The sequence below is a fragment of the Melanotaenia boesemani genome, chromosome 3 (assembly GCF_017639745.1).
Source record: "Melanotaenia boesemani isolate fMelBoe1 chromosome 3, fMelBoe1.pri, whole genome shotgun sequence".
Taxonomy (NCBI): domain Eukaryota; kingdom Metazoa; phylum Chordata; class Actinopteri; order Atheriniformes; family Melanotaeniidae; genus Melanotaenia; species Melanotaenia boesemani.
Genome location: NC_055684.1, coordinates 27,746,027 through 27,760,626, shown reverse-complemented (window position 1 = coordinate 27,760,626; position 14,600 = coordinate 27,746,027). Strand labels below are relative to the sequence as shown.

Sequence of the window (14,600 nt, the reverse complement as noted above, 5' to 3'; positions counted from 1 at the left end):
ATGGACACAATGTAATCTCTCCCAGGACCTTCTTAAAGCGGTGATCGTAGGAAAATTGCTGCTACGATTTAGAAAATAGAGAAAGAGAAGACAATTAGTTGAGATTACACAGTTTCCGTGTGACTTAATTTGTTATTTAGACCTGCGTTTCTGTGTTAGGTTATCTCACAATAGTGTGTGTTTACTAAAAATTACTTCCAACAACACAACCGGCATACGATTTGTTATTCGCTGGGTGGGCATTATCCCCATTCCCCAGCTAGTTAGCTAGCTAGCGAAAGGTGCTAAGCTAGCTAGCTAACTAACGTGAAGCAGCTGTTTGTCCGTTAGCATCAGTGGTTGTCGCACCATTTAACGTGAGTAAGTAATTAACGTTAACATGAATGTCCTATTTTTTACGAGTTAGTTTAATTTTTATACCAGTAACTGAGCTTAGAGGTAGTATGTATGGGACGCCTACTTAGTTTATCTTACCATCCACAAATGTGTGGCAAATGTTAGCAGACATTTTTTTTATTTATTTATATTTCAAATTTATATTAATCGAGAATACTTTTTATTTACCGTTTGATAAAGGCCTGAGAATTTTTTTTCTTTCAAAAATGTTTTAACTACACAGACGCTTAAGGCAATTGTTTAATTAGCGCAAACACACTTAGTAGTTATTGTAATTGACGTGCCTCTTCTCTAGCAATCAACCGCCGCTTGTTGTCAATTAACCCGCTAATTGGCTAGCAGCATTTGCTAGAACTATCCCAGTGAGTGTTTGGTTGATTTAAGGTTAAGGTTATCAGTATTGAAAACTTTTGGGTGTGATGATCTGCTCTTTTTACAGTAAGTCTATTGACTTTACGTTTATGGCTTTCCATGCTAATTAGTTTTAAAATGGCATTTTATGTGGGCAGCGCCAGGAAAATGCCATGTCGACTCGGTTTGAAAGTATGCTTCCACTGATGTATACATAACATTTAGATACCGATATGCATGTATCTTCTGTATCTGTAACTTTGTAGGCGTGCCACCTAATATACTTGTCTGACTTATAAATTAGCTCTCTTCTTTCTAACAGGAATCATTGTTGGGCTAGAAACAGTCTAACCTGCCATTAGTCATGGAGAAAGATGTATGTGAACAGCAAAAGAATGATGATGCAGCTGTGGAACCGCCCAAGCAACAGCCAGTAGCCACAGCTCCATACAGATACACCAAGGTGATGAAAGGTCAGTAGAATATTTATAGGGAAGCCACACAGTTCTTAACACAATGCAACATTATCTCTTTATAGGATGAGCTTCTGCACATAAAAGAACTGCCAATCTCCAATGAAAGACCTGAATGTCTCTCACAGAAATATGACAGGTAAGACATTCTTTTTTTTTTTTTTTTTTTTTTTTTTATAAGAATAAATCCACACTGTTCTACAAGATGCTATGTAGGTAGGTAGGTCAACAGAAAATGTGGGATCTCTTAAATAGACAACAATGTTTTGACTGGTTTAAAATGTCTGGTTATCATTATTTCATGCACCTTCTAATTTTAAACTCTGTAATTTAGGTTTATTTCAAAACACATTTTAAAAATTGTAGATCTTTCTGCTAAATTGGATTATGTAAATGTTTTCCATAGTATTGCAGACACAATTCAGTGTCTGAACGCACAGACAAAACGGATAAACACACCTTTAAAATGAGCTGTTATTTTGTCACTTTATTAAAATACTTAGTTTGATTGAAAAGGAAAATGATGCTGGTACTGAATATTGCCAGTCTGCCACCCCACTTCTTAAATCACAGAAAATGCCTATATTGTATAGACTCTTACTAGCTCTTATATAAGGTACAGGTCAATCTTGGCTTTAGTCACAGATTCAAATGCCTGTAGCTAGTTTTGTTGTACATTTTCTAGAGGACTACAAAACAATTAAAATAATCCATAAACAGTTATTGCTCATGCTTTATTCAAAATCCAAGTTTGTCATTATCTCTGCAAGAGAAGCTGATTTTTAGGCATGTAGAATGCAAACACCAATGAATGTTATCTTGGGGTTTGTGGTTAAAGTTTGGGAGCCACTGATTTTAAGCTCAAGGCTAAAGGCGTAACCACCAAACTTCTGTATCCTGTCTTAAGTTGGGATGTTCTGTGAAGTGCTTTGAGCAAGCATTGTCCTGATTGCTTAATGGCCATTTATAGGCTTGCTTCGCTGGTGTGGAGTAAGAATGAACTCTTCCCTTGATGCCATTTGCCAGTTTCCCCTGAAAATGAACTTTATGCCAGGGTTAGATTGACCATTACGTGAGATCACCCAGTAACTCAACATTAACTTGTAATGTCTTTCCTAATATTCAGTAAAATGAAATTAATTTTATGTGACATTTGTATCATTCATGCTCAAATGTTTTGCAACATAAAAATAATTTATCCAGTGGAGACAGTCTTTTATCTGTAAAATTAAAATATTTTTCTAAATGTGGGTTAAATGATTTTTTTTTTTTTTTTTAATAAATTCAGTGATGGTGTTTGGGACCCAGAGAAATGGCATGCGTCACTGTACCCCACCTCAGAGCGGAGCTCTCCTGTGGAAGGTTTTAAGAAGGACTACATGGATGATAGAGTTCCTTTAAAACGAAGAATCACAGGTAAAATGTTTTTTTTATATATAAATCTTGTCCGATTTTCTTTGCTAGAGGTGTATTTACATGATGTCATGCTTATGTCAGTATGACATAATGGAGCATGCATAGTAAAGTTCTGAAGTAAATGGTGTAGGGCAAGAAGTCTTGCCAACATGAAAACTTTCTCACTAGAGGCCCATTTATTTTCCACGCTAAAGACTGGTATAAAAATTTTTGTCCATCTTTTGCATCCTTTACATAATTTGGTCTTGTTTCTGGGGCCCTTGATGGATGCATACCCTGACGGAATGGAGTATTACTACCTGAAACTATGCGATCTTTGTATATTTCTGCTGGATGTCACCATTCCATCGCAGGGCCAACACAAAGACAACCACCAAGGCTTTGGAGTCACATGAGCAATTAGCAAATCATATCACCGCCTTAAAAGTGAATCTGCAAACTCCCTCTGTGTTGTCTGATAGTAGATTCAGTCTGTTTAGCCGTGATGTGCACGGCTTTATCAACACAGCAGTGAGATAAATACTCTGGTAGCTCCTTGATGGAGAGTGAGTGTTTCACCTCCTGGCAGAACACCTTTGTGTGATTTTATTTTTTTTTTTCAGGTGGTAGATGACTGTATGTGGTGCTGGCAGAAGTCTGCTCACCTGTGTGCGCGCACTGTGCGGTCGCATCATGGCCAAACTCCAAGAGTGTGATACAGAGAGCAGCTGACATACTTCGGACTGTTTTTGTTTTAATAAAAGAACTCAGTATAAACCTTCTATCATCACTGAGACTATAAATAAAATGCTGTGTAGTTTTCAACATTACCTCAGTCAAGTCCATTATTACAGTAAATTATCAGTCAGTTGCTACTTGTCTGCTGCCTGAGTTATTGGCTGTGCTTGAATTGACAAAAAACACTTTGAATTACTTTATGCTAAACAAATTTTCAAGCAGTTTAAGTGGCAGTTTATTTTCTTAAATCCCAGGAGTCAATTTTTGCCTGTGTGGTGGTGAGATGGGCATTAATTATTCTGTTCCAAATTATCTTAAAAATGTCTTTAAAAAAAAAAAAAAAAAAAAAAAAAAAAGGTCTTAAATTTAAAACTCATGCAAGGAAAGAAATTACCCCCCCAAAGACACATTGCAGATGAAGACACAGACTCCTGCAGTAATTTCTGCCCCGTCATGGAGGTCTGGAAATGTGCACATGTATAGACTGTTCATATGGATCCATTCATACAATATAATTTACACTTGTAACATCTGAAAAAACATGAAGGCATGGCAGCTTATTTTGCAGTGGAAACCTTAGTATTACATTTGTCTACCAATACTGATACTAGCATGACCTGTAAGTTTTTTTTTTTGCTCACCATTGCTGAATTTTGGTTGCAGTGTTGTAAACTTTAAAATTCTTTTTTTTTTTTTTTTTTTTTTTTTTTTTGGCTTACACAAGACTGATAATTTAGGTAAAAAAACTATTGGTTTAGGCTGTTTACGTAAAACATCTAAAGCTATGCCTGTTGTCTGAATTCATTCAGATCCCCGTGAGCGGTTAAAGGAGGATGATTTAGATGTCATACTGAGCCCACAGCGGCGAAGCTTTGGAGGTGGTTGTCAAGGCAATGCTGCCCCTGCACCCCATGGCCGTCGGCCAGTCAGCCCCCTGGAAAATAAGGAAAATGAGAACCTCCGTCTAGGAGGTGCTCGGAGAATCGGCAGTGGACGCATTATTGCAGCCCGCGCCTTTGAGAGAGAAGCCCGTGCAGAGAAAGAGAGGGAACGTGAGAGAGACTTTAAAGATAAAAGATTCAGGGTTGGTGGTCTTTGCTCGAAGTTAATCCATATTGTATTTCCATCCATATTTTATAGTCTTTCTGTATTGCACTGATGTAAATTGTACTCCAAATTTAGAAAGTTTCCTGTAATTTTGTATTAAGTCTTGTTTTGTTTTTGTTTTTTTTTTTTGTTTTTTGTTTTTTCTTAGACGAACTTGTGAAAATTTACTTTAGGAAGTTGTTTTCCAAAAAGATTGGTATTTTTTGCTTTTTATGTTTACATAATATCTAAACACAGTGAATGTTCTACCTTCTCTAGAGTCTGTTTTATGAAGGTGACTGAAGATGAGTTTTAAGTAATTGTCTCATTATTTAAAGCAGTTGTTGGCACGTGTTAAAGATATTCCCACACTATTTCATATGATTTGCAGAGAGATTTTGGTGACAAACGTGTGTTTAGTGAAAGGAGAAGAAATGACTCTTATGCAGAGGAGGAGCCAGAGTGGTTCTCCGGGGGTCCCACCAGCCAGTCTGAGACGATTGAGCTTACTGGATTTGACGACAAAATCCTAGAGGATGATAAACGCAAATCAAAGCGATCAAGGAAGCGGACGGAGTCTGTTAAAGAAGGTGAGTCAATCATTTTTAATGAGGTAATAGTTTGGGTGAGGTGGATGGATAAATGTATAAAGAGATTTTTTTTCCCCTCTTTATCTCACTTATATTCTTTGCAGCAGTGGAATGTAATGGTGGGCTAGTGGAGGATCAAGAAGCAGGCTTGCAGCCTACAGCTGACCAGGAAGTGCCCCACTCTGTTCTTCCAGAGCAGTCAGCTGGAGACTTTGACTTTAATGAATTCGTCAATCTTGAGAAGACTGTGCCAGGACTGGTCTCTGTAAGTACTGGGCTGCACTTTTTTTTTTTTTTTTTTCCCCCCCACCCATTGGGTTTAGGGTGTTAATAGCACAGGTGTCACTTTAAATTAGGGCTGGGCGACATGGCAAAAAAAGAAAAAAAGCCAATATTTTCTTCAATGAATGATCTTTATTCGCTTTTATAGTGTCACATAAGCTACATAAAGCCTTCATAGTTCCTTTATCCCTCATGTTTGCATCCTTGTCAGCTGCCGGACTGCTCCACTTAGAGGCTGCAGTTCAGTCTGTTATAACTTCTACTTTGTGACATTGGTTGCCCCCCCGTATTTGGAGTGTACCTCTAATAGTGCATGCTTTTCCTTCTGGCTGCAGCTGGCACAGGCAGACTTTAGGTTGCCAGTTGTTCTTTTTTGCTTGGTGCAATATTTAGAAATTATTTTTGATTGGGTGTGAAAAGCTCATTTATGGAACAAAACACTGAAGGTGCAACGATGTGATTGCAGAAGATTTGCTTCTGCACTTGTAGGATTATTTGTGCATAGATAAATAGATGGTGTGGGCCATTCACCCAAGACTAAGTGGCTGAATAGACTGGCAGCAAATGCCTCTAAACTTACACAAAAAAAGTTGCTGTTTGTAGTAAAAGCTTGGACAGTGATTAACTTAAAATTTTGAGATACTAACATGAATTTACTTCATGCCTTTAAGCCTTCCATTGGATCCATTCATTCTTCACATATATTCAGTCCACTTCCATGCTGGTTACTCAGTTTTGTAGTAATTGAAGTATTTTGACATGTGCAGACACTGGCTGTTGCTGCTTTTATCTGTATTGTACAAGTAGCATCAGCTCTTGACTACTTGGGCTATTCCTGCAGGTTTTAGCCGTTTCCCTGCTTCAACTAAAGTGATTCAAATGAAATTGCTCTCAAACAGCTCATGTTCTGCACCAGCCTCTTGATGTGCCATTAAATTGTCTCAGATGAGCTGCAGCAGGGAAAATTCTAAAACCTGTGGGACAACAGTCTCAGAGGTGTTGATACATGGTATAGAGGGCCATTTACTCCACTGGATCTGCTAAAAATGTGTAATGCTTATATAGATCAACTAATTTTACTTGGATTCAACTTTAGATAACTTTATCGCCCAGCCCCACTCTTATTGTCTATTCCCCCTCCCCACCATCTTTTTTTCTCCCTTTTTATATATATATATACAGAATCCTGAGCAGTTGAGGTTTTTGTATGCGCTCAAGTTGCAGTGCTCCAACGGGATTTCATGGTTTAACAATTTATTTGGGTTAATGGGTTTAGAAATGTTCTGATTAGTACACTGATACATTTTTATTTTGTTTTAAATGTAAAACTGAACAAGCTATTCTGATTGAAAGTACTTTTAATACAAGATTACCTCAGCTGGCTTGATTTCAGTCCATAATCCTAAGTGGTGGGTACTGTCACTAAATGGTGCACCATTTCTCAATATTTTATTCTGTGGGCTCTTGCACGTGGGTAAGGAGAGGTGTCTTTTTTTTTTTTTTTTTTTTTTTTTTTTTTTTAAAGATTCATCCAAATTTATGCCCATCATACATCCGAGACTTTGTTATTGGCTAGAGAACTAAGTGAGCTAGGCTCTAAACTAAAGCAGTTTGCGGTAATATATCAATATTGCCAACAGCAGTGCAATCAGTGATACTGCTCAAAATCTTCAGCACAATTTGTGCTAAATCGATGGAAAGCGCTCCAAACGTAAGTTCCACCTCTGTTTTTGCACCCTTCTGTCTATGGAGTGTTTATCAGTCGGCCTATCATGCCTATGTTTCTGTCTTCCAGATGATAGAGGATGTTTTGGGAGAGGGACCTGTATCAGCTAGCCGCTTCAGTCAATTCTTTTCGCGTAACCTAAGCCCATCAGGCAGCCAGTCTAGCAGTTTGAGGTCCACTCCTCACGAGGAACTGGAAAATCTTCCTGGTAAGTATTTTTAATTTTCCTAGTGGGACTTTAACAGTGCAGTCATTGAATAAGCTAAACCCGATTTATGGAGCAAATCCCTTATCTTCCATATTTTCTAAAGCATAAAGAAAAATTAAGCTTTACCCAGCTACAGTTAAGCATTAACATTGTGTTTTTGCACTAAATTCTTAGAAAGCATTTAGTCAACATCATAAACGGCCCTAAGGTGACTAAATGTGCTTAAATCTTTGGATAATTTGCTTCTGAAGGACCTGAGCCACATTGCAGATCTTCAGGCCGTGGCCCTGCCTTATACTTCACACCTATTCACTCGGCAGAATGCAAGGAAAAAGTGGATATCATGGAGCTGCTGCACAAGGCCAAAATAGACCTGAAGCCCCTTCTGTCCACCCTCTCAGTCAACAAAGCTCGGCTACGAGAAAGTTGTAAGTGCTATGGTATGTGTGGATATATGTATGTGTGTATAAGTGTGTGTATGTATGTCAAAAACAATTGCATCTGAAGGTTTACATTGTCATATTTAAAGTCATGCCTTTCTTTTAATCTTTGATTATTTTCTGAGTATGTCCAACGACAATGTAATGATGCAACGTACTTATAGATTCTTACATGAAGTGTCCATGCAGTCACTGGGTGCTCAGGAACTGGGTTTTAATGCATAATGAGCTATCTGGATTTTGATCTTTTCAGTCTCTACAACTGTTTACCAAACTAAAATTGGTGGCAACTTTGTAGTGAAACCTCTTATATAAGCAAAGATATTTTGTCATAAGTTTCAATTATGAAATGACCATAAACCTTTTAGTTTGATCAGAGTAATGAAGCTGATTTTTATTTATCCACTTGTCACCAGCTAACTCGGGGGTGGTGCTCTCACTGGAAGAAGTGGAGGGGGAAATGAAGGGGATGAAACTTGGTTCAGAACCACATGTGCGAAAGGTGTCACCTCCACAGAGAGGAAATGGCACTCCCTTCATGGCTGAGCATTTAGAGGAGGCATTAACTGGTGGTTCAAGTAGCCATCCACGCTCGCGTGACACAGACATGTCAGCCTTTAATAAGCTGGTCAGCAGCATGAAGGCAAGTGGAACTCTACCAACTCACCCCAAACCCAACACGAGCAATGTAAGTATCGGCTTCCTTTTTTTTTTTTTTTTCCCCCCCCATCCCAGGTGTACGTGTACAAGGGATAAGTAACAACACTTTGCCTGCTGCAATATACAGAGTAAAATTTGGTCCTGTGATGCTACATGCGTGTTTCAAAGTAAAATTGCACAAAAAAGCTAAACGATGGTGGGCATAAATTTGCATAATGGCTCTGGCTCTGCCTTTTTTTTTTTTTTTTTTTTTTTTTTTTTTTTCTTCTCTCCCCCTTCTAATTCATGTATCTCTGAAAACAGTCTTTTGTACAAGTTGATAGGAATAGGGGGAGGGGGGTCAATTCAGACACTGAACTGAAAATGGCATACTTGTTCATTTAAGGATTAATGGGAGAATGTCTTTAGTACATAATCTGAAGCATGTACCTTGCAAGTGGGACATGTGACTTGGACTTGCATGTATATATCCATCTCAGTGAGTTTCTGCATTATGGTTTGGGAGGATTTAACTAAGTTTATATTTGCTATAGGTCCAGAATGTGGATATGGTTTTATTTAGGCCTTCCACTCACTGTACTGTGCAAAAATGCTTACTGAGATGGATTTGTCATTTCACATTTCAAAGGTTAATTGCATCAATACATATATTTTTCCTTCCTGCACATAGCCGCAACCATCAGACCAAGGTGTAGTGACACTGTCTGATGCTCACATATCTACTCAGCATCAGAAAAGCATATTCCAGGTGAGTATGTTGACTGTCCTTTTCATGCTAATGATCAGAAATGTTCAGGATGTGCTATTTGGTCTTTACAGATCCACTCAATTCAGTCCAATGATGGGATATAGGAAAATAAAGGAATATAGGGAAAAAGTGGTCTTGTGCAAGGGGGAACAAATATGCTGGACATGTGCTGTCAATCTCTATATGTAGAAAGTTTTGTTTTTATTTTATTTTTTTTTTACTAGGGAAACGCATGAAATGTATACCAAACAGTTTGGAGCACTACTTTATTTATACCAAAGTGCGTGTATCTGCCACTTGTGATTGTGAAAATTGTTTTTATGAATGCCACATTATCAATTAAGGCCACACTGTTACCCCCAATTTACACCGGGTGTGTGCACCACGTTACGACTGCACTGCAGCTATTCGCAGCCATTTTAGTCCATTGTTTGCTTCACACCGGGCATGCCATGTCATAGAAGAGTCATAGAAGCACCTTGTCCTCCGGTAAAAAATACACGGCAAGTCAATGTTTTGTTTTGTTTTTTTTTTTAATGGAACGCACATCCAGAATGCATCAAACTCAGCAGTTCAGATGGGGGCCGACAGGAAATCAGCAGTGTAAAAGCTTCCAATAATATTTTTTTCCTTTTTCTAAATAAAAGCCCCATGTGCATTTAAACATTAAGTCTTTATTGGTCAGGGTGTCTCTGTTTGGGTCCCCCGCCCCCCTCATGGATGACAAGACGTTTATCCTGGAAGTGGAGAATCATAAAATTTCAAATTCTCCTCTGATTTCATGATCTTGGGGCGCTAGCTAGGTGGATTGCGTACTTGGGCGCTCCACAGCTGACATGCTCCCGGTGTGGATTGACGCGCCATGGAGGTTGGAACAAAACCACGGCACAGCCGGAATGCACCGCATGCGCATTGGGTGTGAATTAGGCTTTTAAGATTAAAGCAAAGAATATTGTGACCTTATGACTAATGTTGCCTGATGCAGTTATTGGTCAGTGTGTCCCAGATTGATAAATTTCTGCCATGAACTTAAAGACAAGACTATTGCCCCATGAGACAATTTGTCTTATTTTTCACTAATAAAAATGTGCTTCTTTGGAAATCTTTTTGTTTTGTAGGAGCTCTTGGAGGGTCGTCGTAGCTCCCCATCACCTTTAGGTGGTCTGTTGGCGAACTCGGAGGCTCCTGTGACTGCAGCCCCTCTTCATGGCTTACTACACAAGGGCCCATCACCTCCTCTTTTCCCACAGAGGGGACCCTCTCCTGACTATTTCAGCAGCAGGTTGCCACCTTCTGCAGGTAAGTTGAAAAGAAACTACGGAAAATCGTGGATGTTCTCTCATGAAGGGTTCAATCATGAAATTAACAGCTTTGTTTTTAAATGGAAGGCAAAAACAGGCTTGTTAATTACCTCTGTCCTATCTCAAGGATTTCCTGTTGGTCCTCAGCACATGCTGCCTGAACAGTTTGCTGATGTACACAGGTCTATCAGCCCTGCACAGCAACAGGTAACTAAAAATGTACATGATGGAATATTAAGGAAAGCTATTCTAAGAATTTTTTGTCATAATGATGCTTTTCATCAAAATAGGATGTTTGTTACTTTAAATTAGTTTGGTTATACTCTCTCAATATACTATGGTAGTTTCCTTTTGGAAAAGTGAGGTTAAAATTTTGGCTTGGTTTATTTTCATTTGTCCAGATGAGGGCGCACTCAAGGCCTATAAGTCAGGCTGACCTGGAAGCCCTGGCTTTCCAGCAGGACCTTGCTCTACATGCCCACCACTCATTCCTGTCTGGTTACAACAAGCAGCAACAGGACAGGGCTCTTCGAAATAGGTTTGTAATTTATTTTTTTTATTTCTGTAAATGGGTATCTGAATATTGTCCGTCCATTTTCTGTGCCGCTTTTCCAATTCAGGGTTGCAGAGAGGTTGGGGCGGTCTTGAGCCTATCCCAGCTATTCTTAGGCGAGAGCAGGGTACAGCCTGGACAGGTCATCGGTGTATTGCAGGGCCAGCACGGAGAGAAACAACCAACTTCCACTTATACTCATACTCACTCCCAAGGAGAATTAAGGGCTGGGATTTATATGCTGTTAGTGACGCATCCACGTATGTATCATGGCAGCCACGCATTAATTATGCATGCAGGCTGCTTGTGTTGAAGCGAAGCAACGTGCTGCATGTGCGAGTTGCAATATTGACTTCAATGCTAGTGGCGCTCATTCGAACAAGAGCATGATCACGGCAGGTCCGAGGTAAACAATGGCAGATAGTTTTTGAAGACCGCCTCTTGGACTCTGTCCGCAACTACCGGCATCCTAGTTGATACCCACCCCCCACCACTTGCACAGTGATAAACACTCATGGCTTAAAAGTTGACAAATTGAAAGCTTTTGGAGGGTTGATGACCTGGAAATACAATGTGACTGACTTTTTCACTGTTTCAAAGTCCCAAGTGCTGTGCGCTCCTCCTTGAGTTGACCTGCAGTATTGAGCATTTTTGCGGTGCCGGGTTTCCATTGTTTACAGCAAGTATATCCCAGCAATTAACCTAACACGCATGTCTTTAGATGGTGTAAAGAAGCCATAGTACACATGTGTACACGGGAGAACATACAAATGCACAGAAAAGCCAATTAAAACCCCTTACCTTTGTCAATTACTGTTTTTTTTTTTTTTTTTTTTTTTTTTTTTTTTTTTTTTTTTGTCAATTCAGAATCAGGAAGACTATTGCCAAGTAAGTTTGTGCACACAAGGAATATGTCCTGGAGTGGTGGTGCAAAAACAAGAAAAAGGGAACAAAAAAAACACATAACACAGCATAAAATTTTTACAGGAGTATAAAGGTGTTTTTTTAAAAAAAAAAAAACTACATGGAATCAGGTGGGAATAAATATGACAGGATGAGAATATAGTTAACAGCAGCAAGTCTGATGGTGTGGTGAGTTATGTGAGCTTTTAATGTTGGGACATGTTGATTATGAGTATGGAGGGGAGCTTTTATTAATGTGTCCACAGCAGTTGGGAAGAATTAAAGCTCAGTGATTTTCATATTATTTTTAATGGTAGGGTTCTTGTTTTGCTTTGTCCCTGTTTTGAGTGTCTTTGTGTGATTAACAGACCACAGCGTGTCAATCGTTCCCCGGGACCTCAGCCTGCTGGAAGAAATTCTCCAGGAAATGCTGTAACTAGCATGGTGAGCAAAAACCTTATGCTCTGTAGCGCTTTTTTCTCTTTCCTGGAGTCATACTGAAAAGACTGACCTAACTTTTGTCGTCATCCTCTCACAGCTGTCCCCATCATTTACACCCACATCTGTGATACGCAAAATGTATGCAACAAAAGAAAAAAGCAAAGATGAGCCATCATGCCGTACAGAGACTAAAGAGGAAGTAGCAGCAACACAATCCCAAGATGGTACGGAGTGTAAGTGCACTTGCATCTACTTTAACTGTAATGCAAGTGTAAAAGTTCTGTAGTGCTCAAATTTGTGACATGTTATTACAGGCAGCAGTTCTCCTAATCTGTTCCTGGAAGCAGTGGATGACAATGTTGCCCAGCCTGGGGGGGTAAAGGGCAGCTCACAGAACTTGCAAAGCAAGGACCAAGCACGTCTCAGGCCTGGCTCCGCTGGACACCATACACCCACTATGGTACCTCCAGGGCCATCTTCATCGTTCCCTCGTCCCATCTACCCAGTACCACTGCTATCCCATGTACCCATGGTGCGCCCACCTCCTCAACTCCACCCTAATGTGGTTCAGCGAATGCTGGCACAGGGGATCCAGCCCCAGCAGCTCGGACCTGCACTTGTGCAAGCAGGTTAGCCTTAGTCTCTGTACATCTTTTAATCTCTTATCAGATATATTTTTTAAACTATTTTTTTTTTTAACTTGTACTCACTAGGTATATGTCCACCCCATGTTGACCTTGCACAACTTCAAGGCTTGCCTCCTTCCCTGCTTGGACAGCCACTGTATTCTTTAAATACAACAGGGCATCCACTTCTACCTCCCAGAGCCAATACTCAGATGCAGTTAGCAGTTATGCAGCAGCAACTTCAGCAGCAGAGGCCGGGTAAATCAAATTTTACTTTTCATTTCGACCATATTGGTGGCAGTTAAATTTCTCCATAGAAGTTAAAGACATTTAGATGCCTTTAACAACAAGGGGTGTTTTTTGTAGAACTATATGCAGGTGCATTTTGTTATATTCATTGACATTTTCTCTTCTTGCAGTACACCCCATTGTCCCAGGCAGCCAGTCTCAGAGCCATGGCCCCCATCGGACAAATGGCTCCCAGCGCCACGGGGGCAGCCCCCCCTTAGGCCTTGCCAAGTGGTTTGGATCAGATGTGCTAGAGCAGCCTCTGCCCTCCATGCCAGCCAAAGTCATCAGTGTAGATGAATTGGAGTTTCGGCCATAAGAAAATTAACAATGTGCTGTAAAGTGAGCTTTTTTTTTTTCTTTTTTTTCCTTTGCCTATCCACCTCTTGGTTCTGTGAATATGTGAAGTTATTTGAAGAATGGTGCACAGAACAGGACATTCTGGCCATGTTTGGTCTTAAACCTTAAAGTCACTGCTTTTTTGAGAGACAAGTGAATCTGTTTTGCCAGCTTTTTTTTTTTTTTTTTTTTTTTTTTTTTTTTTTTGTATTAGGAAGTAAATAATGTATAGACCCAATTGTACAGACCATGGGAAGGACTCTTATTCTGTGTATATAGCTATGGTGTTTTGTTTTTTTTTTGTTTTTTTTTTTCTCTTGGGAAGATGGAAGTATATCACAGTTTCAGTTTAACTGCAGGACTATGTCACTTAAGGCTGGTAGCATTCCTTTTATGTCCACCTTTAAATTCCCCTAACCTATACTGAAAGAGGGTCACTACTGATGAAAAATGGCGGATTTGAGTGACGAGTGCACGTATTACCTTTCTGTAGAGGGATAATCATAAAGATTCTTTAATGGGGATGCAGCAAGCTGGTTGTGCCTTTTGTGTGTGTGTGTGTGATATATTTTTTTTCCCCTCCTTTTTAAACTTTTTCCAATCCTGTCGGGGGGTGGGGGGCTTCACTGCTCAGTCATTTAAAGGTGGTTGGGATTCAGTTTATGTGCTATTAAGTTATAAAAAGCACAAGTAGAATTAATAAAATCTTGAGTAAAACACTTTGTAAATTGTTTTCAATTTTATTGTTGGCTGACAAAGGTGAACATGTTGCATGCTGGAGTAAAAGTTTGCATTATTCTTGAGTCAGATGTACAAAGAACACTTAAGATGTTCTGTCTAGCACATCACCACTACAGTTGCATTAATGGTTGAATTATATTTCTTTAAACCAAGTTTTAGGGTAAAGGGTAAGATTTATTTTCAAGTGAGTCAGATTGCATTGTAATAGTGTGCCTACAGAGGTAAGGTAGAGGTCTCTTCTTGGATGGTCTGCAAGGGTCTCTGCAGTTGTCTAGAAAACCGCATATTCGCCACTCACAAAACCTTAGTATTTGG

General features: G+C 39.5%; 1 protein-coding gene across 7 annotated transcripts; it reads left to right on the top strand.

The window, feature by feature from the left end:
• Window positions 1-26: 26 nt before the first annotated feature.
• eif4enif1 (eukaryotic translation initiation factor 4E nuclear import factor 1) lies at window positions 27-14,263 on the top strand. 7 transcript variants are annotated; one of them, XM_041980377.1, is made up of 19 exons: window positions 27-356; window positions 1,070-1,210; window positions 1,286-1,359; window positions 2,509-2,636; window positions 4,163-4,437; window positions 4,831-5,029; window positions 5,134-5,294; window positions 7,107-7,245; window positions 7,497-7,673; window positions 8,102-8,373; window positions 9,016-9,093; window positions 10,212-10,392; window positions 10,522-10,601; window positions 10,796-10,932; window positions 12,219-12,294; window positions 12,389-12,515; window positions 12,606-12,920; window positions 13,005-13,175; window positions 13,337-14,263. In XM_041980377.1, the coding sequence occupies exons 2-19, from the start codon at window positions 1,112-1,114 to the stop codon at window positions 13,522-13,524; spliced, it is 2,877 nt and encodes a 958-aa protein (XP_041836311.1). In that variant the 5' UTR covers window positions 27-356; window positions 1,070-1,111; the 3' UTR covers window positions 13,525-14,263. The 7 variants fall into 7 exon arrangements, with proteins under 7 accessions (XP_041836311.1, XP_041836309.1, XP_041836308.1 ...); XM_041980375.1 differs by having other exon boundaries at window positions 12,389-12,524; XM_041980374.1 differs by having other exon boundaries at window positions 7,497-7,685.
• Window positions 14,264-14,600: the final 337 nt, after the last annotated feature.

What these genes read in the sequence shown, in the direction of transcription:
- eif4enif1 (XM_041980371.1), top strand. Translation starts at nt 1,112, where the DNA reads ATGGAGAAAGATGTATGTGAACAGCAAAAGAATGATGATGCAGCTGTG. An exon ending in TTTAAAACGAAGAATCACAG is followed by an intron (nt 2,637 to 4,162) that starts GTAAAATGTTTT and finishes GAATTCATTCAG; the next exon opens with ATCCCCGTGAGCGGTTAAAG. An exon ending in ATCCCAAGATGGTACGGAGT is followed by an intron (nt 12,525 to 12,605) that starts GTAAGTGCACTT and finishes ATGTTATTACAG; the next exon opens with GCAGCAGTTCTCCTAATCTG.